Source organism: Pristis pectinata, chromosome 29, assembly GCF_009764475.1.
Source record: "Pristis pectinata isolate sPriPec2 chromosome 29, sPriPec2.1.pri, whole genome shotgun sequence".
NCBI classification, from domain to species: Eukaryota; Metazoa; Chordata; class Chondrichthyes; order Rhinopristiformes; family Pristidae; genus Pristis; species Pristis pectinata.
The window spans coordinates 9,173,740-9,198,977 of record NC_067433.1 but is presented as its reverse complement, the minus strand read 5'-3'; the positions used below and the strand labels follow the sequence as shown (position 1 = coordinate 9,198,977).

The following is a 25,238-nucleotide window of genomic DNA, read 5'->3' as shown; positions in this document are numbered from 1 at the left end:
AATTACAAGGGGATCAGCCATGAAAAATATGATGATGCTGGAGGAACTCAGCAGGCCAGGCAGCATCCGTGGAGAAAAGCAGGCGGTCAACGTTTCGGGTCAGGACCTTTCAGGACTGAAGATAGGAAAAGGGGAAGCCCGATATATAGGAGGGAAAAGCAGAGAAGCGATAGGTGGACAAGTCTGAGTGAGCACATGGTTGAGGAGGCGGAGAGCAGAAATCACAGAGGGGGACAGATAAGCCATGATCTTATTAAACGGCAGACCTGAAGGTCAGGTGACCTACTCCTGCTCCTAATTCCTATATTCATATGTGCCTGAGCCAATATTTATCCCTTGGTCAACATCATTAAAACATTTTATTTGGTCATTATCTCATTTCTATTTGGGGAAGCTTACTGTTTGTAAAACTGCTACCAGATTTGACAAATTACTTTGATAACTACACCTCAAAAGAAAACAAGGACTTCATTGACTGGAAAACACTTTAGGATGAAATGGAAGGCACTACATTAATGCAATTCTTTCCTTTCTTTTCATAGCAACAGACAGGAGGAGCAAAGGTTCTATTGTTTGCTTCAATTCTCCTCATTCTGGAGGGAAGAGTAGTGAGTAAGGGATCAGATTGAAGCTCCTAGTATCTTGCCACATTTAGTTGTGAATGGTGATGGACAGGTGATGGCAGGAGGCGGCTCCAAGGGCGTTTCCACCTTCAGTGACGAATGGTCCCAGCATGTGAGTGCTGAAACATTCACAACCATCTTCAGCTCAAGGTACTGAGTGGATGACCCATCTGGGCTCCCTCCTGAGACCCCAACCGGCAGGGAAGCCAGTCGTTACCCAATTCCATTCACCCCGTGTGATATTGAGAGCCACGCAAATGCCATGTGGGTAATGAATGCGATCCAAGGCCTTGCCACCACTGGATACTGGGTCCTGTGTAACAGTCCTTCAAACCCTTGATGGGTGTATGCTCATGAGTGACATTGGTGCTTTGTAAATAGAACATATTGACCCAATGGTCCCATGAATTGACCCAATGACACCGTGAATTGACCCAATGACATTGTGAACGTATTGAGTCAATGGTCCCATGAATTGACCCAATGACACCGAATTGACCCAATGACACCATGAATGTATTAAGCTAATGACATCATGAATGCACTGACCCCACGTCACCATGAATTCACCCAATTGACACTATGAATGTATTGATGTGAGGACACTGAATTAAACTAATGTTCTGATTATTTCATACTTCCTGTATATATTTTATATGAATAAAGTTTAATTTTACAAAAACAAAACAGTGATATTAAGAAACGGCTGACAGGTCTGGATAAAGCACAACTGGACAACATCCCCGTTGTAGTGCTGACGTCCTGCACTCCAGATGCAGCCGTGCCTCTAGCCAAGCTTTTCTAGTTCAGTTACAACAATGGAATCGACCTGGCAACGTCCAGCTGTGTCACGTCCAGATGAAGCAGGACAAATCCAATCTGGCTAATTACCACCCAGTTAGAATCAGGTTTATTATCACTGACATATGTTGTGAAATGTGTTTCTTTGTGGCACTCTCAATCATCACAAAGTGATGCACAGTCTCACTAACAGTGCTTTCAAATGGTACTCACTCACCAACACCTCGTACAGTTTTAGTTTTGCCAAGACCACTCAGCTCCAGACCCCATCACAGCCAAGTCCAAACAGACCTAAGAGCTGAATCCAGAGGTGAGCTGGGAGAGACTGCCTTTGGCATCAAGGCTGCATTTCACCAGGGGTGGCATCAAGGAGCCAAGGTAAAATTTAAGTTGTTGGGCACCAAGAGTCACACCTCGCACAAAGGAAGATGGTTCTGTCGGAGGCCAATCATTCCTGCTGCAGAACATCTCTCAGGGTTCCTCAGAACATGTATCTTCCTTCCATCACAAGGTAACAACCCCTCAGCAACAGATGCAGTCCATGCCTGCATGCAGCAAGAGCTAAGCAACATTCAAAGTCAAAGTCGAGTTTATTGTCACGTGCACAAGTACACGTGTACACAGGTGCAATGAAAAACTTACTTGCAGCAGTGTCACGGGCACACAGCATCAGATAAGCAGCATTCGTAAAACATAATTTAAACAATCAGGAATGGACTGATAAATTGCAAGCAAGATTCACGTTATAAAGTGCCAGGCAACAACAATCTACGAAAGAAAGACAGTCTAACTACCTACCCTAGAAATTCAATGGTATTACCATTGCTAAATCCCACAGCATCAACATCCAGTGACTAGAAGACTATAAATCTTGCAGCAAACGACTCAGCACCTGAGTCTCCAGGTACAAGGCACAAGTGTGATGGATGTGAAGGATGTGTCCAACCACCTCAACACTCGGGACACCTGACTCCGTCCAGGACAAAGTAGATTGCACCCATCTAAACATTCACTCCCTCCACCATGGGTGCACAGTACCTACAGCATTTGCCATCCAGAAAATTAACTTAAGTGAATCACCAAGGATACTTAGACAGTATCTCCCAAACCTTCAAACTCTGCCACCAAGGAGGAGGAGGAGAAGGCACATGGGAACACCACCACCTTAAGGTTCCCCTCCAAGTCGCTCACATTCCTAACTTGGAAATATCCTTCATCATCCTGGAAAGCCATCTATAAACCTATTGTGGAAATATGTTCACCAGAAGCTCGTCACTACTTCTTCAAAGTCAGGGCAATAAGCAAAAATTAAAACAAAACTGCAGATGCTTGAAATATAAATAAAACCCCCAGAAAATACAGGAAACACTCAGCAGGTCAGGCAGCATCTGTGGAAAGAGAAACAGTCTGGGACACTTTGTCAGACTGTGTTGCTACTTCCACAGATGCTACCTTACCTGCTGAGTATTTCCAGCATTTTTGTTTTTTGTTTATTTAAGGGCAAATTCATTGGCCTCGGCAGTCACACCCATATTGAATGAATTATAAAAGAAAAACCTTTATTCATAAGATGGTGGAAATGAGTCTACGTATTCCAAAGAGTAGAGGAACAGCTAGGTTGACACAGAAACAGCACTGATGGGGCTGCTATCTGAACAGAAGTTAACACTTCCAAGAGCAGAGAGGAGAACTTGACACTGAAAGGAATACAATTACAGCGATCACACAAAATGCTGGAGGAACTCAGTGGGTCAGGCAGCATCTCTATGGAGGGAAATCAACAGTCGATGTTTCGGGACTGATGAAAGGTCTCGACACGAAACATCGACTGTTTATTTCTCTCCGTAGATGCTGCCAGACCCGCTGAGTTCCTCCAGCATTTTGTGTGTGTTGCTCCAGATTCCAGCATCTGCAGAATCTCGTGTCACAATTACAATGATGTTCTTGTTCAGAGCTGACCTCTAACAATGTCCATCTGAGGCTGACGTTGGAGCAGGGTTGGTTCTGCTCCTGAATGTGTTAGGGTCAGGTACATCCTAACACCTAGAAGGAGGTTGACCTGAAGACCCACACCTTGAGGCTAAACAACAGTTTCTACCCCACTGCCATCAGGCTCTTGAACCGACCTGTAAAACCTTAACACGACCTCGGACCATGATTTTTTTTTTCTCTCAATCTTGCACAAGTGTCATTATATTTATTTTGTTGTTTATTTTGCACATGGACAAGTTGTATACAAGTTACGTTAATTGAAGTTCATGTTAACTTATGTTTGTCCTCACCTTGTAACGTGCTGTTGCTGCAAAAAAGCTAATTTTTTGGCATTTATACCCTGCGTATGTATGCCCATGACAACAATAAACTTGAACTTCACATATTTCAAGGGGAGTGTGGTCAACTACAAAGCCCAGTTTGATTTTATTGGTAGTAGCAAAGGCCACCACAAGAATCGTCTCAGGCGAGATCCCTGATGCTCACTTCCAATACCTAATGCCTTAAGGATCTAATTGCATTCATGGTTCACACTCAGTATGTGTGTGACCTCTTTTCAAGTCACCTGGCAATTCAATGAGGTGCAATGGAGAAGGGATCTGAAGACCAGGGAAAGAGGGAGAGAATAAGTCCAAACATTCGTGCCTTTGAGGGTGAAGAGAAGAAAGAAAAAAAATGCCACTTCTCACACCCAAACTTTTACAGATAAAGAAATCCCCACCAAAAAAAATCCAGGTCATGCCATTTTCTCGCAGCCACCATTGGGCAGGAGGTACAGAAGCCTGAAGTCCCACACCACCAGGTTCAGAAACAGCTACTTCCCTTCAACCATTCAGTTCTCGAACCAACCTACACAACCCTAATCACTACCTCGGTATAGCAGCACCATGACCACTTTGCACTACAATGGACTTTGCTTTTTTTTTGTTGTAATTTTTGTAAAAATTGCATATAAATTATGTTTAATTTATATTTTTCTTGTGAATGTTGAGCATCTGATGCTATGTGCCTTTGATGCTGCTGCAACTAAGTTTTTCATTGCACCTGTGCATACATGCATATAACAACAAACTCGACTGGCTTTGAAAAGCCAATTTCAGCAATATCACAGCAATAGCCATTGTTCTTAGATTAGGTGAGCAATCTGACTTAGAGAAATGGTATTGTTCATGTTGCTGGAGAGCATATTTTGGGCTGACACACTGTGTGGCAGTAAGAAGCCAATGGTAGCTATGGTTATTGAACAGTCACCTAACCAGCAGAGCTCACACTTGGTCCTGGAGACCTTGCGCAACACCCACCATTGTCGTCGAGCAGGATGTTCTCTGGCTTCAGATCCCTGCGGAGGAACAGGAAAGAGAAACGTGAGGTGGAGTCACACACATCACCTCACTGTCACGCAAACCAACCTCCCCTCCACTGACTCTGTTCACATTTCCCACCGCCTTGGGAAAGCAGCCAATATAATCAAGGACCCCTCCCACCCAAGTCATTCTCTCTTCTTCCCTCCCTACTGGGCAGAAGATACAAAAGCTTGAGAGCACGTACCACCAGACTCAAGGACAGCTTCTCTCCCACTGTTATCAGACTGGTAAATGGACCTCTCATACACTAAACATAAGCTCTTGATCTCCCAATCTACCTCGTCGTGGCCCTTGAACTTTACTTGTTTACTTGCACTGCACTTTCCCTGTAACTGTAACACTATATTCTATATTCTGTTTTTATTTTTTACTAACTCCATGCACTTACGTATGGCACAATCTGAATGGATGGTACGTAAACAAAAACTTTCTACTATATCTCAGTACATGTGGCAATAATAAACCAATACCAAAGTTCGGTATCTCGCTACATGTGACAATAATGCACCAATAACAAAGTTCTGTCCAGCTCTAGTTGACATTGGGACAGTTTAATGCTAATCATCAAATCTCTCTGTGACTGACTGGTATAGTTTGGGGCAAAAGAAAAACAGAATGTTGGAAGAACTCAGCACGTCAAGCAGCATCTGTGAAGGCAAAAGGTGTATGTCGACGTTTCAGGTCGAGACTCTGCATGCTGCTTGACCTGCTGACTTTTCAAGCGCTCTGTTTTTTGTTTCAGATTCCAGCATCTGCAATCTCTTTTGTCTGTTGGCATCGTTTGGGGCCTTGATCTCCTTTGCTCATGTTGGAATGTTTTCTTAAAAAGCATTAATTAAAACACACTTTTGGTCACAGGAGCGCTGCTGACTGGAGTTTCTTTTTTCCATTTGAATTACCTTGACATGATTTATAGTTTTCAAGTGCTACTTAAACGGAATTCTGTTCAAATACTCTGTTAAAATACAAGTGCTCTTCTTATTCTGACAAGTAATTGTTTTCAGCTCCTCTCATCAGATCTGCTGACTTCTAGGCAACAACGTCCAGTTGAAAGGGCTTTGAGGAACAATAATAATGTTGTTCCTTTAACAGTGGTTTACGTCTAAGAAATTTAAAGATTTTTCCTTTGTGCAATTGGAGTCGATAACAGAACCAAAAGCACTAAGAGGAAAGGAATGAGAAATCACTGATTGTCAGTGATACCCCAGATTTTCAGTTAATTCAACATGTACAGCAATTTTATTAATGTCTCTATCAGCCTGTGCTCTTGCCTGAATTTGGCCAGTTTCTCCCATCACTCCTCACATCCAATTAAACAGTAGTGAAATTATTATGGAAGTCACTGAGACATTAACGGTTGCTGAATATTGTGTACGCTGATACAGAAACTCTGATATTCTCATCAAATTTTATTGTTTAAAAATAACCCTGCCTTTCAATAGGTGCCTCTGCCCTTCCGAGCTTTGTTCTGACATCAGTTGCAAACTCACCTCCTCTCTCCAACTTGATGAAACTAGATGAAGACAGATAACCTCAGTTGGGAGGTCACTTTATACAGGGGGCCAATGTAGGAACACATTGATATTTGTCCCCTGAAATTTGTTAACTTTTGACCTACAATAAACCAAGTACTTTAAAGCAGACTTGATGTCAGAGGGAAAAAAACAAGCTGCTGGAGGAACTTAGCGGGTCGAGCAGCATCTGTGGGGTGGGGAAGTAATTGCTGATGTTTTGGGTCAAGACCCTGCATCAGGACAGGCATCAGGATGTCAGAGAAAGTTTTGAAGATGATGGTCCAGTTTCATTAATGATTTCAAGGAGTGAAATCAAAACCAAAATGCTTGAGAGCATTGGAAATCTAAAATAATAACAGAATTTACTGAGAATAATCAGCTTGTCAGGCAGTGTCTGTGACGAGGAAGTCAACATTTCAGGTAGTTGATCTTTCACCAGTGAATTTGTTCTGTTAGGCAGTATTTCTACTGTTGAACAAATGCCAAAGGCCACTGGCCCCTTTTCAGGAATCTTGGTGTAATGGTGCTCAGTAATAAATTGCACCAATGTTAAACCAGAAGGAAATCACCCCCCAAAACTACATACATGTTACAGGGAACTATCTGGAAGATGCTGAACGTCAGTTAACCCAGTGACAATGATATGTCTTGTGCTATTGTGGCCTTTTCAGGTGAAGCAACACTTGGACAAACCAAGTGGTGGGGTCCACATTCCCATGCCAAAGGAACCACCAAATGGCCTGATAAGTACAAAGCACCAAACACCAGATGGATACAGCTTAAAACCTCTTTAAAAAGAATGAGCAGCTAATCAGCCAGAGCTTTTTTGACCAACAGACCATCAAGTTTTGAAGTTGTTATCACAGGAAGCCATTAAAGGTACAGTTGTGGGAGGGGAGGGGTTTCTTAGTTATGTTTGGCTACGAACCATCTTGTTCAGTCAAACCCGTAGATTAGGACCTGTTTCATGAGTCAGAACCATTTAGCCTTTTACTACAACAATTGTATTCCTTGCATGCCATCAGATTAAAGTCAGACGACAATTAGCCAAATTTTCTTCACATTATTTTCATGGAAATGAGCCAGATATCTTATCTGATTGTCAGAGGAGGAAAATGGTGATTTATTTCCCCTTATTTAATGTTCCGTTGGAAAGGCAGGCCAATGATCACAAAACAGCACTCAAATTGGCTCAAAGTAATTTACTCCAGTTAATGAGTCAATTTTTGTTTGAACCTTAGAACTCCAAGCCTCCTGACCAGACAACCAGCAGTCACCTCTATTGATTAGCAAGCACGGATGATTATTAATATTGGTTTATTATTGTCCCATGTACCAAGATACAGTGAAAAGCTTTTGTTGTGCATGCGATTCAGACAGATCATTCCATACATGGTTATATTGAGGTAGTAAAAACAATGCAGACTATCGTGTTGCGGTTACAGAGAAGGTGCAGTGCAGGTAGACAAATAAAGTGCGAGGGTCACGACGAGGTAGATGGGGAGATCAAGAGTTTAACTTTTAGTGTATGAGAGGTCAGTTCAAGAGTCTGATAACAGTGGGATAGAAGCTGTCCTCGAGTCTGGTGGTTCATGCTCAGGCTTTTGTACCTTCTGTCTGAAGGGAGAGGGGAGAAGAGAGTATGACCAAGATGAGATCAGGGTAATTATGTACAAATTACAAGATAGAAACAGACCATTTGGGCTATCCATAGAGAGAATAGTCTGAATCTCATGTGTCTGTCTTGTCCCCCTAAGCTTTGAAACCCCTGTCTAAACAGTGGCATTGAAAGCTCTCCATGAGTGATGTCCAGTAACAAACAAATCACTTCCTACATTGAGGTGCCTTAAAGATCAGAGTGTTCCAAAGGCAATGGTTCAAAGCTGGCCTGCAAACAGCCCCCTAGACTGAGGCTATAAGTGAATTACAAGAAATTATTCTTTGGGTCTGGAGAGACCAAGGCAATGATGAAGAGATGTCTTAAGTGGGAGCAATCTGTTAAAACTTCAGGACTAATAGTTTGTTGTTCTTAGAAGTTGCTCTAGTCAGTAAACTCAATCTTGTAATCACACATGGCTTTGTAGTTTTGGAATGAGTTCAAGGATTGCAGGCTCACTTACCGATACGCAATACCTTCCCGGTGGAGATGATCCAGGCCACAGCAGATTTCAGCAGCGTAAAATATAACCCTTTCTTCTTCAAAGCCCGGGTTACCCATGCTGTAAATGTGGAACTTCAAATCCCCTCCATTCATAATGGTTAGAACTAAACACAGTGCATCTTTAGTTTCATATGCATATGCTAGGCTGACCTGGGAAACAACACACAAAGATTGAAACCTTTTGAGTTGTCCTGAACAAGACAAGAATGGCAGTTTAGCATGTGCAAAATGTTTATCCAAACAAATAAAAAGACCAATATTTTCCTCCCCTTGTGAACTACCACAGAGTAAGACTCCCTCACCCCAGAATAGTTAAGATTAAAATAACTTGTGCAGAACTCATGATCAATATACTTCAAACAGTACTACATCAACTTAGCAGATCCTCTAAGCTATCTCAAGAGTTTTTTTATTTTCAATTATTTATTGATTATAATCCAATGAGCAATGGATACTTACTACAAATTTGCTATTTACTTTTTCTAATATTTGCTTTTCATTCAGTGCCATTGTCTCTCCTTTCCTCTTTTTGATTCTTTTCTTCTCCAGTTTCTTACAAGCATACATTTTTCCAGTAGCTCTCACTTGACAGGCACAGACCTGAATGTACAAGGAGTCAAACTAAGTCAATCATGGACATTTCATGTAGACATATGAACACAGGACACCAACAAATAGGGCCCGATTTTACCTCTCACCAGGTGGATGGCTGTGGACAAAGCTCAGTTGAATTCTTGAGTTGAGACCATGATTCAACATGCACAATTTCAGCTGCATTTTCCCAACACTTCATGCAGAGAATGTTCTGTTATACAAAGCACTCACAGGATCTGTAGTGAGGGTGTGACATTACACACTAAGGGCATGTCCTTATTCTGTCAAAGGGATTAAATGCATGGGACACAAGATGAAAATTACTGAATTTAGGACTGGGTGACATCATCACCCATTGAGTGCAACAGAGCAAATTATCGGTGATTGGCCCCAAGGCAGATAGCCGTCATATGGAGATGCACCAGGACATCAGGGTAGAAGCTGATGCTTGTCTAGGGCTGGGCTTTATGCATGCAATAGGAAGAAGGTCAGTTAAGTTTTTTCTATTAAATTTTATTTACAGCGTGGTAACAGGCCCGTCCGGCCCAACGAGTCCGTGCCACCCATTTCAAACCCAAATTAACCTACCCATACATCTTTGGAATGTGGGAGGAAACCGGAGCACCCGGAGGAAACCCACGCAGACACGGGAGAACATACAAACTCCTTACAGACAGCGATGGGAATCGAACCCCGATCGCTGGTGCTGTAATAGGGTTGCACTAACCGCTACGCTACCGTGTTGTGATGCTCTTTCCCCCAGCAGAATAGGCTCACAGGAAACTTCTTCACAAACTCCCTGCAGCTGGACTTTCCAAACTAACATTTAAGAGACTCTTAGATAGACACATGAATGATAGAAAAATAGGGGGCTATGTGGGAGGAAAGGGTTAGATAGATCTTAGAGCAGGATAAAATGTCGGAACAACATTGTGGGCTGAAGGTGCTGTAGTGTTCTATGACCCACCTAGAACTTCTGTAAGAATTTACATTTAAACTGCTTTTGCATTTGCAAGAACCCAGGCCCTTAATGTGCTACATTAGTATTCTGGGAGGTGGGGGGGGGATGGAAAAGGACATTCAAGAACTTGTTCTTGGTGGTCCCCATCCCTGCTTACCTGCTCATGCCCAGCTGAAGCATCGTGGATTTGGAAGGCATTCTGCCGTCCCCAGCCCTTGGTACCAATGAGTTGGTGTGAGAATTAACTTTGTCCCTTTATTACAGCCAGTAAACATAATGTTTTTCTGGAAAGGAAATTTGTCACCCTTCCCCAGTCTGCCCTACATGTGACACTAGACCGCAGCAATGTGGTTGACTGTTAAGTGCCCTCTAATGTGACTCAAGGAGCCTCTCTGTTCAGGGGGAGATTAGAGATGGGCAGCAAATGTTGGCCTTGGCAACAACGATTCCCATCCCACAAAGGAACAACAAAGAACAAATTGCACTGCTTCACTTTGCCATGGTCATATATCAGCTTTCTTTGTATTAATGTATTATTGAGAATCCACAGTGTGTGTTGTCCCAGCCTCACTGTATGGCAACGATACTCACCTCTCCAAAGCCTCCTTTGCCCAGAACCCTGTATTGTCTGAAAGTGTCTTTGGTGATGGGTTGTCTGAAGAACAAGAAGGAAGAACTGGGTCATTGTTGCAACCTCTACACAGATTTCACTTCCCCGTTGACTGTACCCCGAATGAAGGTCAGTGGTAGACAACTACTTCAATGGGACAAAGAATGAAAATCCCAATGAAATTGTATCCAACACCACACCCACAGAAGCTCTGACTTACTTCCCCTGCAATTTTACAGCTGAATTTACATTTTTGATGATGGCCAGAGAGACCAAGGCTGAATGAGAATCATTTTAGATTCAGAATAAAGCCACCACCAACTCAGAGGCAACATGGTTAAATTCAACCATCCCAAGGCTGCACTTACAGAGTACAATGCTGGAAATTCAACCATTTTACCCTGAGACGTTGCATCCCAAGACTTGTTATCAGCCATTCGTTCATCAACTGTCTGAGCTGTTTCAAGACCTTTGACCCCACCCTACTCTCGACATTTCCACCCACACCCTCAGGTTTGCTTAGCTCATTAGACAGAGTTACTCTGAACAAAGTGTTTCAGGAAACTAGTAAATTAAGCCCCTTTTTCTTTCAACACTAGATTCACAGTCCCAAAATGAACAATTAGTAATCCATTCCTGGCCTCCTTTAAACCACATCTCAGTCTCTGTAAGGTCATAATTCCATGCACAAACTGTGGCTGCATCAAGTGTGAACAAATGGGTTTATTCTGAACCTAAAATAATTTTCCAGATCCCTACTCTTTCAAAAATGTATTTATCTCCACTTTAAGTCCATCTAATGCAGGTTGCAACACTTCAGTTGGGAGAGTTCATTAATTCTTTCCAGAACAAACTACCAACCATTCACAAAGGGTGAGCTGGTCAAGGCCAGACAATGTAGCAAAGCTACACCTGGAGGTGTACATAAGATATAAGATATACGAGCAGAATTAGGCCATTTGGTCCATCGAGTCATGGCTGATTTTTTTTCTCAATCCCATTCTCCCGCCTTCTCCCTGTAACCCATTACCCCCATACCAGTTAAGAACCTATCAATCTCTTCCTTAAATCCACCTAATGACTTGGCCTCCACAGCCCTCCGTGGCAATGAATTCCACAAATTCACCACTCTCAGGCTGAAGAAATTCCTCCTCACCTCATTTTACAGGGATATGGGCCAAATGTAGGAAATTGAGACTATTTGGGTCAGCACTGTGGTTGGCATGGACTCGCTGGGCTGAAGGGCCTGTATCTGTGCTGTATTGCTCAATTACTCGCTTCTGAAGGGATGTCCCTTTATTCTGAGGCTGTGCCCTTGGATCCTAGACCCTCATACTAAAGGAAACATCCTCTCCACGTCCACTCTATCCAGGCCTTTCAGTATTCAGTAGGTTTCAATGAGATCCTCTCTCATCCTTCTGAACTCCATCGAGTACAGGTCCGGAGACATCAAACTCTCCTCATACATTAAACCTTTCATTTCCGGGATCATTCTTGTGAACCTTCTCTGGACCCTCTCCAGGGTCAGCACATCTTTCCTTAGATACGGGGTGCAAAATTGCTCACAATAGTCCAAATGTGGTCTGACTAAAGCCTTATAAAGCTTCAGCAGTACATCCTTGCCTTTGTGTTCTGGTCCTCTCGAATTGAATGCTAACATTGCATTTGCCTTCCTTACTACCAACTCAACCTGCAAGTTGAGCCCTCAAGACACGACTCAGATCAGTGACTATGAGTCTACTTCACACTGCTTTCCAAAGGCCCAGGCACACAGTGCAAAAGTAATGCAAAAGCCTTGGTCTGATCCCTGAGTCCCAGTGGGGGAGACAGATGGCAGTAACCCAAGGCAAATCACCGTTCTTACCTCTCCAACCATTTCCACTGCAGAAATCGATCAAAGTACATACTTTCTTGGTAATTCGTGAACGGATCTCCACTGAGGTATTGATGAGGGCCCCTATTCCAAACAAACAAGTTAACATTTAGTTTGCTCAAAAACCTGAGCTGCAAAATAACTGGAGATGGGTTGTTCGATATGAAAGGGCCAATGTGTCTTCCTAATCTGTGCACACCTATAATCTTCCACTGAGACAGGTATTGACAAATGAGGGCTGACGTACAGGGTCTGTCACTGCTCGGTGAGCAGCAAAGCCAAGATCTCATGCTCAAAGCAAATTAAGTTCTATTCTTGTGTTTTTCACTGAACAATCTCCTGCAGTATAACTACTGGATCCAATTTTGCCCACTTTCCTTGATCTGGCTGTGATTCAAGCAATTGAACGTGCCAAGGCCGACAACCAGAAAACAACGACAAAAGAGATTGGAAAACCATAAGATACAGGAACGGATGAGGCCATTCGGCCCATTGAGTCTGCTCCACCATTTGATCATGGCTGATTTATTTTTCCCTCTCAACCCCATTTTCCTGCCTTCTCCCCGTAACCTTTGACACCCTCACTAATCAAGAACCTATCAACCTCCACTTTAAATATACCCAATGACTTGGCCTCCACAGCCATCTGTGGCAATGAATTCCACAGATTCGCCACCCTCTGGCTAAAGAAATTCCTCCTCATCTCTGTTCTAAAGGGACGCCCTTCTATTCTGAGGCTGTGCCCTCTGGTCCTAGACTCTCCCACCACTGGGAACATTCTCTTCATGTCCAGTCTATCCAGATCCCTCAAGTCTCGATTAGAAAGGTAAATCACCAAATATTTTTCATACAATTGGAGTCTTTTTTCTCTCATGGGATTGGGTGCTGTTGGCAAGACTGGCATTTAATGTTCATCATCTCACTGTCCTTGCAAGTATGGTGTAACATTTTCCTCTCACCGCAGCCAGATCACTCATCCAACCCCACTGCATGTCACATCAGTGTATACTCTCAGCTGAGACATCAGTAAGGTGGCAATTGTCACCAGTGCTATTTTTCAGATGAGATGTTAAACAGTGGTTCTCGACCATCTGCCCAGATGGCCATAACATTACAACTCTTTTTTTTAAAAGAAGGGAGTGGGTTGTGCTGGAATCTTGTCCAAAGTCCATCCCTGACTGAGATTTTCAGTCACCTTGTGAGGCTTTATGCACACGAACCAGTTAACAAGTTCAAAACAAAGATCAGTGAATGCACTTCACAAGTAGTTCACCAAGTGTGAGGTCTTGGGATATGGAGAGACAGTTTCAGGCTCCATATAAAAGCAGGACCACTGATGCTGTCTGTTAAAACTATAAGTGCACAAAAAATGGAAATCTTTCAGAACTCAGTGGAATTGGGGCACTCACTTGGCTGAGGATCTCTGATTCTGGTTTCTGTGAACACCACAAAGCAAAATCGGGCTGCATTGAATAGGTGTTATAATATTTGTGCTTATGCCCTGTCCAATGTCCCTCGGCAAAAACAAAACAACACGCGCGCACACACAAACACAAACACGCACATACGTATGCAAATACATCCACTCACGCAGACCTACACTCGCATACATGTTTGTGTGTAGACACACACAGAGGCACACACACAGCACCAGTCTGGTGTGAGAAATAAGTAATTAGACAAAGTGCTTCATAGGAGATCTCCCTTAAGAAAGTCTGGCGATAAATTAGGACTATAAGGAAATTGTGTTCCTGAGCAATGAAACAGACAGTTCACAGTGCATCTTTCCCATATACAGTGCAGAATGAGCTCACAATGCACATTAGAATGAGTTCCTTCACCTCACTGGTATGCCTTTTGAATCCAGCTCAAACCTGGAGGAGAAAAGTCCTTTTACTCCAATGGCCAAAGACCTCTGGGTGTGGGAGTTGCCATCAGGTTCTCCAACCGACCTGAAAAACCCTAACACTACCTTGGACCATACATCTCTCTCTCTCTCTCTCAACTTGTACTAGTGTCGTTATGTTTATTTTGGCATGTAAGTTATGTGTAATTTATATTAATTTAAGCCTATGTTAACTTAAGTTTGTAACGTACTGTGCTGCTGCTGCAAAAAGCTAATTTTCATGGCATTTATACTGTTATGTATGCCCATGACAATAAACTTGAACTTGAATCCAAATCTGTTTGGTACTAAACCATGTGTTGCATTTAGACACTTCAGGGATCGTGGCAGAGAACGTTTCTTAACAATGGAATTGGAAATTCTCCAGCTCTCCTTTAAAGTTTTGTCATGAAATCTTAAATACACACTGGAAAAGGCAGCCAGGGGCTTGATTTATTATCTTGTTCAAAAGATCGCATCTTGAACAGCACAGAGGTCTCTCTGGGCTGCAGTGGAGCATCAGCCTGGATTATATGCTCAAGAGCCTGGAGTGAGCCTTGAATCCATAATCTGAATAACTGTGTTACGGCGGACAGATTTCTTATCTTGGCCTGACACACAAGGGTTGCACAGGGCTGCTGGCTCACAACTCCACTGACCCAGGTTCAGTCCCAACTTCCGGCACTGTCTATGTGGAGTTTGCCTGTTCTCCCTGTTACCGCATGGATTTCCTCTGCCAGGGTTGGTGGGTTAAATGGCCGCCGTAAATTGCCCCTCGTGTGGAGGTGGGTGGCAGAACCTGGGGAGAGCTGTTGTGAACATGGGGAGAATGAAACGGGATTAATGTAAGTGGGTCCTTGATGGTCAGTCCAGACTCAGTGGGCTGAAGGGCCTGGTTTCATACTATATGATTCTCTCTCAATGAATTAACGTTCCAGACTGACCAGTGCTCTGTGTTTTAGTGGTAATTTGAGCATGTACTTATGATACAAAAATACAGTATTGCGAAGTGTGAAATAAATAGATGTCAACTAAGAATGAATACTCAAAATGCTAAGGTCCAGGGGAACAATGTTTTGAGGCATTTAAACACTGGTAGATGATCTATTATAAATTACTGCCTTTCTGTGAAGCCTACTCCATTACAGATGTTGATAAGAGTATATGCTCTAGAAAGTACTTACTTTAAGCATTCGCTGAAGATCTCTTTGCACGGGCCCTTTTCGAAGTTTTTGATGCACTGCTTGATGTGGGACTTGCTAATTTCAGGCATGTATTCCGGAGACTGGGAAAAGTGAAAAAGGAAAGTGGTTTAAGAGTAGAATCAACTGAATCAACACAAACCAAGATAGCCAAAAACACACAGGTCAGCTAGACCAAGTAAAACTCCCCAACATTATTCCTTTGTAAATCCGCCAGCCACAGTCACTGGAGGTGGGCAATGCGGGTTTGGATTCAGGGACAGAATTCTCCACCTCCTGCACTTCAGCAACTGGCAAACAAGAGGAGAGAAACTCCCCAGCACGTTAAACAATTACCCAGTTTAATTTTTCCTATCCAGTGATATCAATGTTTGTACAACACCGCTCATGACCTTAGGATATACCAAAGTGCTTCAAGTTAATGGTCTTTATATACCACCACAAGCAGCCAACACACAGCAAGTTCCCAGAAGCAGCAACAAGATAAATATCTGGAAAATCTGTTGTGGTGATGTTGATTTTGGAAAGAATAGACTATGATAAGGAAAGATCATCCAGAGAATGAAATGGGATATCTTACATCCATCTGAGTGGGTAGAAACGGCCTTGGTTTATCTAAAGTCATTAAGGGGCCTGGCATCTGCACCACCATACTGTCGCACAAAATTCATGCGAGGTATAGATAGGGTAGATGGTGAGAAACTTTTCCCTATGGCAGAGGTGTCTAAGACCAGAGGGCATAGATTTGAGTTGAGGAGTAAGAGGTATAAAGGGGATCCGAGGAAGAATATTTTCACCCAGAGGGTAATTCAAATCTGGGGTGCACTGCGTGAAGTGGTGGTGGAGGCAGGTACTCTCAGAACAGATAAGAAGCATCTGGATGAGCACTTGAATTGCCAATGCTAGTAGGCTGGTAAATGGAATTTGTAATAAATAGTTACTTGATGGTTAGTATTGACATAATGGGTCAAGAGGCCTGTTTCTATGCTGTATGGTTCTATGGCTCTATCACAGTTGACAAGGTCCTCGTTTTGGGAAGTGTCTGAACTTTGCAGGCGGGCAGGGAGTACAGGTGGGAGATGATCCAGCTGGAAACAATCTCCGAGGTAGGTAAGTTCTGAATATCTATCCCATTCACCACCGACTGCCAAAGGGTGGCAATGCCAGCCACAGAGAGACCCATAGCTTACAATCTAAAAATCAAGACCGGGGCTCTTCGAGAAGTAATCTAAAACAAGCAAGTTTCTCCTCCCCAAGTTAAACGTAAAAAAAATGGAAAAACACTCAACACAGGAACAGGAGTGGGCTTCTCCAGCCACTGATCTGAGATCTCACTCCATTCAGGAGCCTTTGATTAATACAAATCCATCAAACTTGATTTTAAGATTAGCAAGTGCCCAGTATGAATTGTCATTTTATTGGTTTATTATTGTCACATCTACTGAAATACAGTGAAAAGCTTTTGATTGCTGGCTATCCAGACAGATCATTCCATACTTAAGCACATCAAGAAGGTACAAAGGAAAAGAGAATGCAGAATAAAGTGTTACAGTGACAGAAAAAGTGTAGTGCAGGTAGGCAAATAAAGTGCAAGGGCCACAATGAGGTAGATTGGTAGATCAAGAATTCAGAAGTGAGTTCTAAACTCCTTAAGTTTAGAGATATATCTAAACCTCTCCTGAAAGCTTGACTTCAGTTACTTTTGTATTCATTCACTTTTTGGATTTTTGCCCATCCCTAAATGCCCTTTGGTACTGGTGAGCAGCGGTCTTGAACTGTTGCAGCCTTTTTGTTGAGGGTATTTTTACAGTGGTGTTGGGCAGGGAGCTCCAGGATTTAGACCCAGTGACGAGGAAGCTCCAGTGATATAGTTCCAAACCGGATGGTGTGCAGCTGGGAGTGGTGTTTCTGGTAGCGGTTTGAGAAGTGCTATCGGTATATCCTGGGCAAGTAACTCCAGTGAAATTGCAGGTGGCACATACTGCAGCCACAATGCACTGGTGGTGGGGTGAATGAATTGGGGTGGTTGATGGGATGCCAATCAAATGAGTTGAGCTGAGTTGTTGAAAGTGAGGTCATCCAGGCAAGTGGAGAATATTCCATTACACATGACATGCCTAGTAGATGATGGAAAAGTTGAAGTGTAAGGGGGTGATCACTCACCGTGGGATACCAAGCCTCTGACCTGCTCCAGTAGCTGGTTCAGACGTGTTTCTGAAGAATAGTCACACTGGGGGACTTGGCAATGCTAATGCCATGGAATGTCAAGGGTGGGTGGTTCGATCCGTCTTACTGGAGATGGTCATTGCCTTAGCAGCTTGTGCCTGAATGTTGTCAAGGTCTAGTGTTTGGTCTCTGCCTCTCTAGACTCCCCAACCAGTGAAAGTAGTTTCTCTCAAGAAGTCAGCCAGCAGATAGACAAAGTATTCCTTATACATTCTGATGAAATGTCAGGCAACTAAGAAGTTCACTCTTTCTATAGATGCTGCCTGCTCTTCTCTTCCTGTTTTTACTTTGGATTTCTAGAATCCAATTTTGCTTTTCTCTTAAATTAAGTATGGAGGGGCGGGGCTTGGAGGTATATGGGCCAAACGCAGGAAATTGGACTAGCTGGGTGGACAACGTGGTAGGTATGGACTGGTTAGGCCGAAGGGCCTGTATCTGTGCTGTATTGTTCTAGGACTTTATAAATAGCCACACCCATAGCACTCAGTGAGAGGTGGTAGGAACAAATCAATATTTACAGCCAGCAACACACACAAGATGCTGGAGGAACTCAGCAGGTCAGGCTAAGACACAAGTTCAGTGGGGCAGCAGCAGCCAGAAACAATGGGCCTACTGGGGCAGTTGGGTTTGTGGATCTTTGGTAGGAGGTAGAAACGGGCAGTGCGGGGTAGTGGAGCTATGAGGTTGGAGGCTGTAGAGAGGAGATCTCCGGAGGTGATCGGACACGAGTTCAGTGGGGCAGGAGCAGGCAGACAGCAGAGCAGGCAGCTAGACTGTGCTGTTGATTGAATAAACTCTACAATGTGGTGGAATGCCACTCATTAACCTTGTTGGGTGGGTCGAGGTCTGACTCCAACTCAGCCCTGTCCTTCTCTGAGAACGATGTCACTTTAACGACCAGGAGGAAATCAGTTAATACGAGCCAACAGTATTTAATATCTCAGGATGAGAAATTCACCACCACTCAGGAAGGAAAATGTCACTGGTTCTCATTTCCTTCAGCATTACTATTTGTTGACCCAGCCTTTGAACGTAAGTCAACACATCAGGGAGTTTCGGATGGTTTGGAGGGAGGAAGAAAAGAAACTTCAAGGACAGGGAGTAGGACATATACAGCACTAAGGAACATTGATTAACTTTGGGATCCAATTCCATAGTAGCCTGAAAGTGGCAACACAAGTTGATGGGGTGGTGAAGAAGGTATATGGTATGCTTGCCTTCATAGTTCAGGGCATAGAATACAAGAGCTAGGACATTATGTTGCAACTTTATAAAGCACTGTTTAGGCTGCACCTGAAGTATCGTGTGCAGTGTGGTCACCAGAAGGAAAGATGTGGTTGCACTAGAGAGAGTGCAGAGGAGATTCACCAGGATGTTGCCTGGATTGGAGGATGTTGGGTATGGGGAGAGATTGGATAAGGTGGGTTTGTTTTCCTTGGAGGAAAGGAGGCTGAACAGTGACATGATTGAGGTAAATAAGATTATGAGAGGCATTGACAGGGTAGATCATCAAAACCTTTTCTTCCCCATGGCAGCAGTATCAAAGACAAGGGAGTATAGTTTTAAGGTGAGATGTAGGAGTTTTAAAGGGGACCTGAGGGAAAAGTTTTTCTTACACAGAGAGTGGCTGATGTCTGGAACATGTTGCCAGAAGAGGTGGTGGAATCACATAAAATCACCACATTTAAGAGGCATTTAGAGTCACATTTCTAAGTCACACATAACCTGCAAGCTCTGAGATGATACCATGTCTTCCCAAGCCCCCATCATTAACATGCAGCAAGCAGCCATGGCCCCAATACTCTCCTATTCGGACACCATTTTAATCCCATGGTTTTTAATTTACCCGTTATGTGGTACTTGTGCAAGTTCACATTTCAATCACATTGTCATCATTAACCATTGATCAGGATCCCTCCTTGAAAGCAAACAGCCCATGAAATAAACCCCTGGCTTTCAGTGCACAACACCTATATGTTGAAGAAGGTTTAAAATCGTCTGCTCCAAATGCAAGACTGAGAAGAGAAACAGTTTGGTATGGATTTAATAGCCAGTCCTTTCACTGGCCCAGAACCATAACCCACTTTTTTTGATGGCTACTCAATGTGGTGATTCATATCCAGCAACCTGCCAGATTTAAGTCTAATTATGGCCAAGGAAAGATGGTCCATTGTTTCAACCCCCTCCACGGCAGTCCCTCGATACAGCAGCCCAACAAAACAGCAGCAAACACTTTGACAGCATTTCACTTATCACTGGTAAAAACCTTTGGCAAATAGGGGTGGGGTAGTTCTAGACAGCACCATAAAGAAATGGCAACCTTCAATTATCCCAATATACAATAACAGCACAGACCTTATTGCTTCTTAGCTACTTAGATGGCAGTGAGGGAGGGGCATTTCCTACTGAAAAATCATTTGCATTATTTTGTTTTACAATCAAATTCAACCAGGCCCAGATATCAGGAGACTTGAGGAGGAGAGAAACAAAGAGTTATATTGGGAAACTCAAACTCGTTGAGATTTCTGTGTGGAACACGTGAATGAATCAGGCTCTGGTGGAAATACCTTCCATACAGTGCATACCTCCTCAGTAAGAAATCTCCGAATGACCTCTTCAGCCTTTTCCTTCCTCTTCTCATCTGGTGTCACTTCATAATCTGCCTGGAGGAGAACAAACAGAAACTGGTGTTGAGCAGTTATATTTTGAGCTTTGACAGTTCTCATGTCATCCCCATTCAACCCTTCAATCATGGCTGATTATTTTTTTCAACCCCGTTCTCCTGCCTTCTCCCTGTAACCCTTAACCCCCTTACCAATCAAGAACCTATCAATCTCTGCCTTAAATACAATGATTTGGCCTCCACAGCCCTCTGTGGAAGTGAATTCCACAGATTCACCACCCTCTGGATGAAGAAATTCTTCTTCATCTCAGTTTTAAAGGGATGTCCCTTTATTCTGAGGCTGTGCCCTAGATCCTAGTCTCTCCTCCCAATGCAGACATCCTCCCCATGTCCACTCTATCCAGGCCTTTCAGTATCTGGAAGGTTTAATTAGATTCCAACCCTCACATCCTTCTGAACTCCATCAAGTACAGGCCCAGAGACGTCAAACACTCCTCATACGTGAATCTTTTCATTCCCAGGATCATTCTTGTGAACCTCCTCTGGACCCTCTCCAACACCAGTACATCTTTCCTTAGATACGGGGCCCAAAATTACTCACAATATTCCAAATGTGGTCTGACCAATGCCTTATAAAGCCTCAGCAGTAGATCTTTGCTTTTATATTCTAGTCCTCTCAAAATAAATGCTAACATTGTATTTGCCTTCTTTACTACCGACTCAACCTGCAAGGTAATCTTGAGGGAATCCTGAACTAGGCCTCCCAAGTCCCTTTGCACCTCCAATTTCTGAATTCTCTCCCCATTTAGAAAATATTCTACACCTTTATTCTTCCTATAAACGTGCATAACCCGACACTTCCCTGCGCTGTATTCCATCTGCCACTTCTTTGCCCACTCTCCCAATCCGTCCAAGTCCTGGTGCAGACTCCCTGCCTCCGCAACACTACCTGCCCCTCCACCTATCTCTGCATCGTCTGCAAACTTGGCCACAATGCCATCAGTTCCTTCTTCCAGATCATTAATATATAAAGTGAAAAGTTGTGGTCCCAACACTGACCCCTGTGGAACTCCACTAGTCACCGGCAGCCATCCTGAAAAGGACCCCTTTATCTCCACTCTCTGACTTCTGCCAGTCAGCCAATCTTCTATCCTTGCTAGTACCTTGCCTCTTACATCATGGGCTCTAGTCTTGTTTAGCAGCATTGCGTGTGGTACCTTGTCAAAGTCCTTCCGAAAATCCAAGTAAATAACGTCCAACGACTCTCATTTGTCTAACCTGCTTGTTATGTCCTCAAAGAATTCTAAAAGATTAGTCTGGCAAGATCTCCCCTTGATGAAACCATGCTGACTTCGCCCTATGTTATCAGGTGCTTCCAAGTACTCTGAAATTTCATCCATAATATTGGACTCTAAAATCTTACCAACCACTGAGGTCAGGCTAACCTGTCTTTTGCTTCTCTCCCTTCTTAAACGGGGTGTCACATGGGGTGTCCTCTTAGGATGTCTTCACAACTTACTTTCCAACATATCTTTGTATCGTCCGCAAATTTAGCAACCACACCGTCATCCAAGTCACTTATGTGATGTTATAATACGTTGAGGCCCCAGCACTGACACCTGCGGTACACCACTCGTTACATCTTAGCAACCAGCACAAAAAAGACCTGCTCTGTTTCCTGTTAGCCAGTTGAGCTTTTATCGACACCAGTCTGTTACCTACGACACTGCCAACTTTTATTTTCTGCAATAATCTTTGATGTGGTACCTTATCGAATTGAGAGGGTGCTGTCTTAAGGTGTCATCTTTTACAGTCTTGGGGTCAGTAGTGTATTTTCTGCTGCTTACTTGGGAAGTCCAAGCCTGACCAGTGCCACATTACACTGGAGTGAGTCAATGTTGCTTCTCCTCAGGAAGGGCAGGCTCGGCACCTCCAATTGGCTCCCCTGGCCAACTACATCTCAACCATTCGGCAAACCCACACTTCAAGCTTTGCTTTCGGTAACAGCCGTGCAAGTATTTAGTGCCACCGCCACACAGCTCCAGTGACCCAGATTCCAGCCTGACCTTGGTGTGGAGTTTGCATATTCTCCCGGGTGCTCCAGTCTCCTCCCACATCCCAGACATGTGCTCATTAGTTTAATGGGCTGCTGTAAATTACCCCGACTGGAGGCAAGTAGCAGTTGATTTGGGGAGGGGGAGTTGGGGGGGAAATAGTTGATGGACCTGTGAGAGAAAATGGGTTGCAGGGAAGTAAGGAGCAATGGATTTCTCCAGCAATGACTCAATGGGCCAAATGGTGTAGCGGTTAGTTGTAACACTATTACAGCGCCAGCGACCCGGGTTCAATTCCTGCCGCTGTCTGTAAGGAGTTTGGATGCTCTCCCCATGTGTCTGCGTGGGTTTCCTCTGAGTACTCTGGTTTCCTCCCACATTCCAAAGACCTACAAAGTAGGAGCTGTTGGCATGCAATATTGGTGCTGGAAGACTGGCGACACTTGCGGGCTGCCCCCAGAACATTCTCAGTAACGCAAAATAAAAAAAGACGCATTTCACTGTGTGTTTCGACGTACATGTGACTAATAAATAAATATATCTTATCTATATCATCAGATAAAGTCAGAATATGAAGGAAATATAGAAATCTCTACTGCAGCAGCCAGCACCAACCATTGAAAAGGGAAGAGGTTCCTGGAGGAACTTCAAGGTTAGCACTTCAATGACAGCAAAACAGGAAACACCGGAACAAAAATTTGGCTCAGCAGAGGTGTGTCACACAAGTCGGTCTGTATCGTATTACAGTACAGCCCGAGGCAAACTGAGGAGCCAACTGCTGAGCAACAAATGGCTCCTACACCGGGAAGCAGTGACAGGATCTCGCAGAGGGAAGCCCCTCTCCATATCCCAGCTTTGGTGGTGGACACTGTATCTCCTGACATCTGACTCTTCATGGGAAGGCATGGAGGAGATTGCCAGCCTTGCTTTTGTTCCAAGTGTGGTGATTAATCAGTGTGTATACAAGTGTTCTTGGAGAGATTCACCGGAACCCCTCTCACCAAGTCAAGGCCAGTAGGTTGTGCGCCAGTGTGAGATGCTGCTTCCAGCAATAACCAGGGGACACATTGAATGTTATCAACAACTTCAGATAATCATCCATTCTGGTCTTGAGCCTCACATTTCCCGCAGTCAGGGCTCCTCTCTCCTCTTCTGCAAAACGTCAGATTTCACACCTCTCCCTACACGCACTTTTCACCAGTCTTCCCCATCCGGCGCCACCACCCCTTGTGTCACTACATTCCCCCCTCGGTCTCCATCCTGGCACAGACCTTCCTTTTAGTCCTCTCCACTGCTCCCCTTGTTGTCTGCAACTTTACACTTAATTCGTTTCTGATTCTTCCCAATTCAGAAGTTGTCAACCTGAAACAACGGCCCCATCTCTCCCTCCACAGACGCTGCCTGACTTGCTGAGTATTTCCAACATTTTGTACTTTAGTTACAGACCTCCAGCATCTGCAGGTTTTTGACTCACACTGACTGCCTGCCAGATACGAACTCAGCAGGGAGGTATGTCCATTTCATTGAGTGACACACATCTCCCAGCCAGCGGCTGGTAGTGCAGGTTCCACAGAACCCGTAGTGTGCATGGTCTGAGGAAACCTTCAGCTGTTGCATGTAATAATGCAGAAGCTGCAGCACAGGTGCATCAGTGAGGAGGCATCACCCCTCCCCTTCCAGTGCTGTTCCTGCCTCTGCTTTACTCTGCGATCTTACATAGAACATAAAACACTACAGCACAGCACAGGCCCTTTCGCCCACAATGTTGTGCCGACATTTTATCCTGCTCTAAGATCTATCTAACCCTTCCCTCCCACATAGCCTCCTATTTCTCTATCATTCACGTGTCTATCTAAGAGTCTCTTAAATGTCCCTAATGTATCTGCCCCCACAACCTCTGCCGGCAGTGCGTTCCACGGACCCACCACTCTCTGTGTAAAAAACTTACCCCTGACATCCCTCTTATACCTTCCTCCAAACACCTTAAAATTATGTCCCCTCGTGTTAGCCATTGTTGCACTGGGAAAAAGTCTCTGACAGTCCACTCGATCTATGCCTCTTATCATCTTGTGCACCTCTATCAAGTCACCTCTCATCCTCCTTCTCTCCAAAGAGAAAAGCCCTAGCTCACTCATCCTATCCTCATAAGACATGCTCTCCAATCCAGGCACATTCTGGTAAATCTCCTCTGCATCCTCTCTAATGCTTCCACATCCTCCCTATAATGAGGTGACCAGAACTGAACACAATACTCCAAGTGCGGTCTAACCAGAGTTCTATAGAGTTGCAATATCACCTCACTGCCCTTGAACTCAATACTCTGACTAATGAAGGCCAACACTCCATACGCCTTCTTAACAACCCTATCGACCTGCGTGGCAACCTTTAGGGATCTATGGATGTGGACACCAAGATCCCTCTGTTCAGCATCTTCTGATCAGCATCAGGATTTTCCTCTTAGAAGCCTACCTTGGAGTAGAGTAATACAGCAATACGGCACAGAAACAGGCCCTTTGGCCCAACTGGTCCATGCCGACCATGATGCCCATTCTAAGCTAGTCTCATTTGCCAGCATTTAGAATCAAAGAGTCACAGAGTCGTACGGCACGCAAACAGGCCCTTCAGCCCAACTAGTCCATGCCGACCAAGATTCCCATCTAAGCTAGTTCCATTGGTGTGCATTTGGCCCATATCCCTCTAAACTTTTCCTATCCGTGTATCTGTCCAAGTGTCCTTCAGATGTTGTTATTGTACC

General features: G+C 44.0%; 1 protein-coding gene across 1 annotated transcript in view; it reads right to left on the bottom strand.

Annotated features, from left to right (window-relative positions):
- LOC127584200 (G protein-coupled receptor kinase 5-like) overlaps positions 1-25,238 on the bottom strand; it is a 165,262-nt gene that overhangs the window by 24,585 nt on the left and 115,439 nt on the right. The window contains exons 4-10 of the mRNA XM_052040798.1: positions 20,392-20,469; positions 15,563-15,663; positions 12,485-12,577; positions 10,602-10,665; positions 8,915-9,055; positions 8,415-8,605; positions 4,718-4,755 (exon numbers count right to left, since the gene is read on the bottom strand). Of these exons, the coding sequence (XP_051896758.1) occupies positions 4,718-4,755; positions 8,415-8,605; positions 8,915-9,055; positions 10,602-10,665; positions 12,485-12,577; positions 15,563-15,663; positions 20,392-20,469 (706 nt within the window). The remainder of the gene's footprint in view (positions 1-4,717; positions 4,756-8,414; positions 8,606-8,914; positions 9,056-10,601; positions 10,666-12,484; positions 12,578-15,562; positions 15,664-20,391; positions 20,470-25,238) is intronic.